Source organism: Eimeria tenella, genomic scaffold, assembly GCF_000499545.2.
Source record: "Eimeria tenella Houghton genomic scaffold, Eth_scaff2048, whole genome shotgun sequence".
In the NCBI taxonomy this organism is placed as follows: Eukaryota; Apicomplexa; class Conoidasida; order Eucoccidiorida; family Eimeriidae; genus Eimeria; species Eimeria tenella.
The window spans coordinates 2,942-3,263 of NW_013541892.1; the positions used below are offsets into that span (position 1 = coordinate 2,942).

General features: G+C 58.7%; 1 protein-coding gene across 1 annotated transcript in view; it reads right to left on the minus strand.

Moving 5' to 3' along the window:
- Window positions 1-145: 145 nt before the first annotated feature.
- Window positions 146-322, minus strand: part of ETH_00033955 (uncharacterized protein) — a gene marked incomplete at both ends in the record, with an annotated part of 567 nt that continues 390 nt past the window's right edge. The window contains one exon of the mRNA XM_013374449.1: window positions 146-321. Within this exon, the coding sequence (XP_013229903.1) occupies window positions 146-321 (176 nt within the window). The remainder of the gene's footprint in view (window position 322) is intronic.

Sequence of the window (322 nt, forward strand, 5' to 3'; positions counted from 1 at the left end):
ACTTTTTTCTGAATTCAAGAAGCATAGGAAACCTGCAGGCGAAACCCTAGGCGCTCTTAGCCGCTAACTGGCGCAGCGAGGGTTTAGGGTTTAGGGCTTAGGGTTTAGGGTTTAGGGTCTAGGGCTTAGGGTGAGGGTTTAGGGTTTAGATCTCATTGCTCCCCGCCAGCAGTGCGGAATCTGCACCCCGCGTTGCTGCAGCTCCCTGCTCTGCTGCTCGTGCTGCTCCCTGCTTTCCCTGCTGCTGCTGCTGCTGCTGTTGCTGCTGCTGCTGCTGCATGATGGCGCACGGCAGCAGCCACAAGTGGCGGAGGGCCGGGTG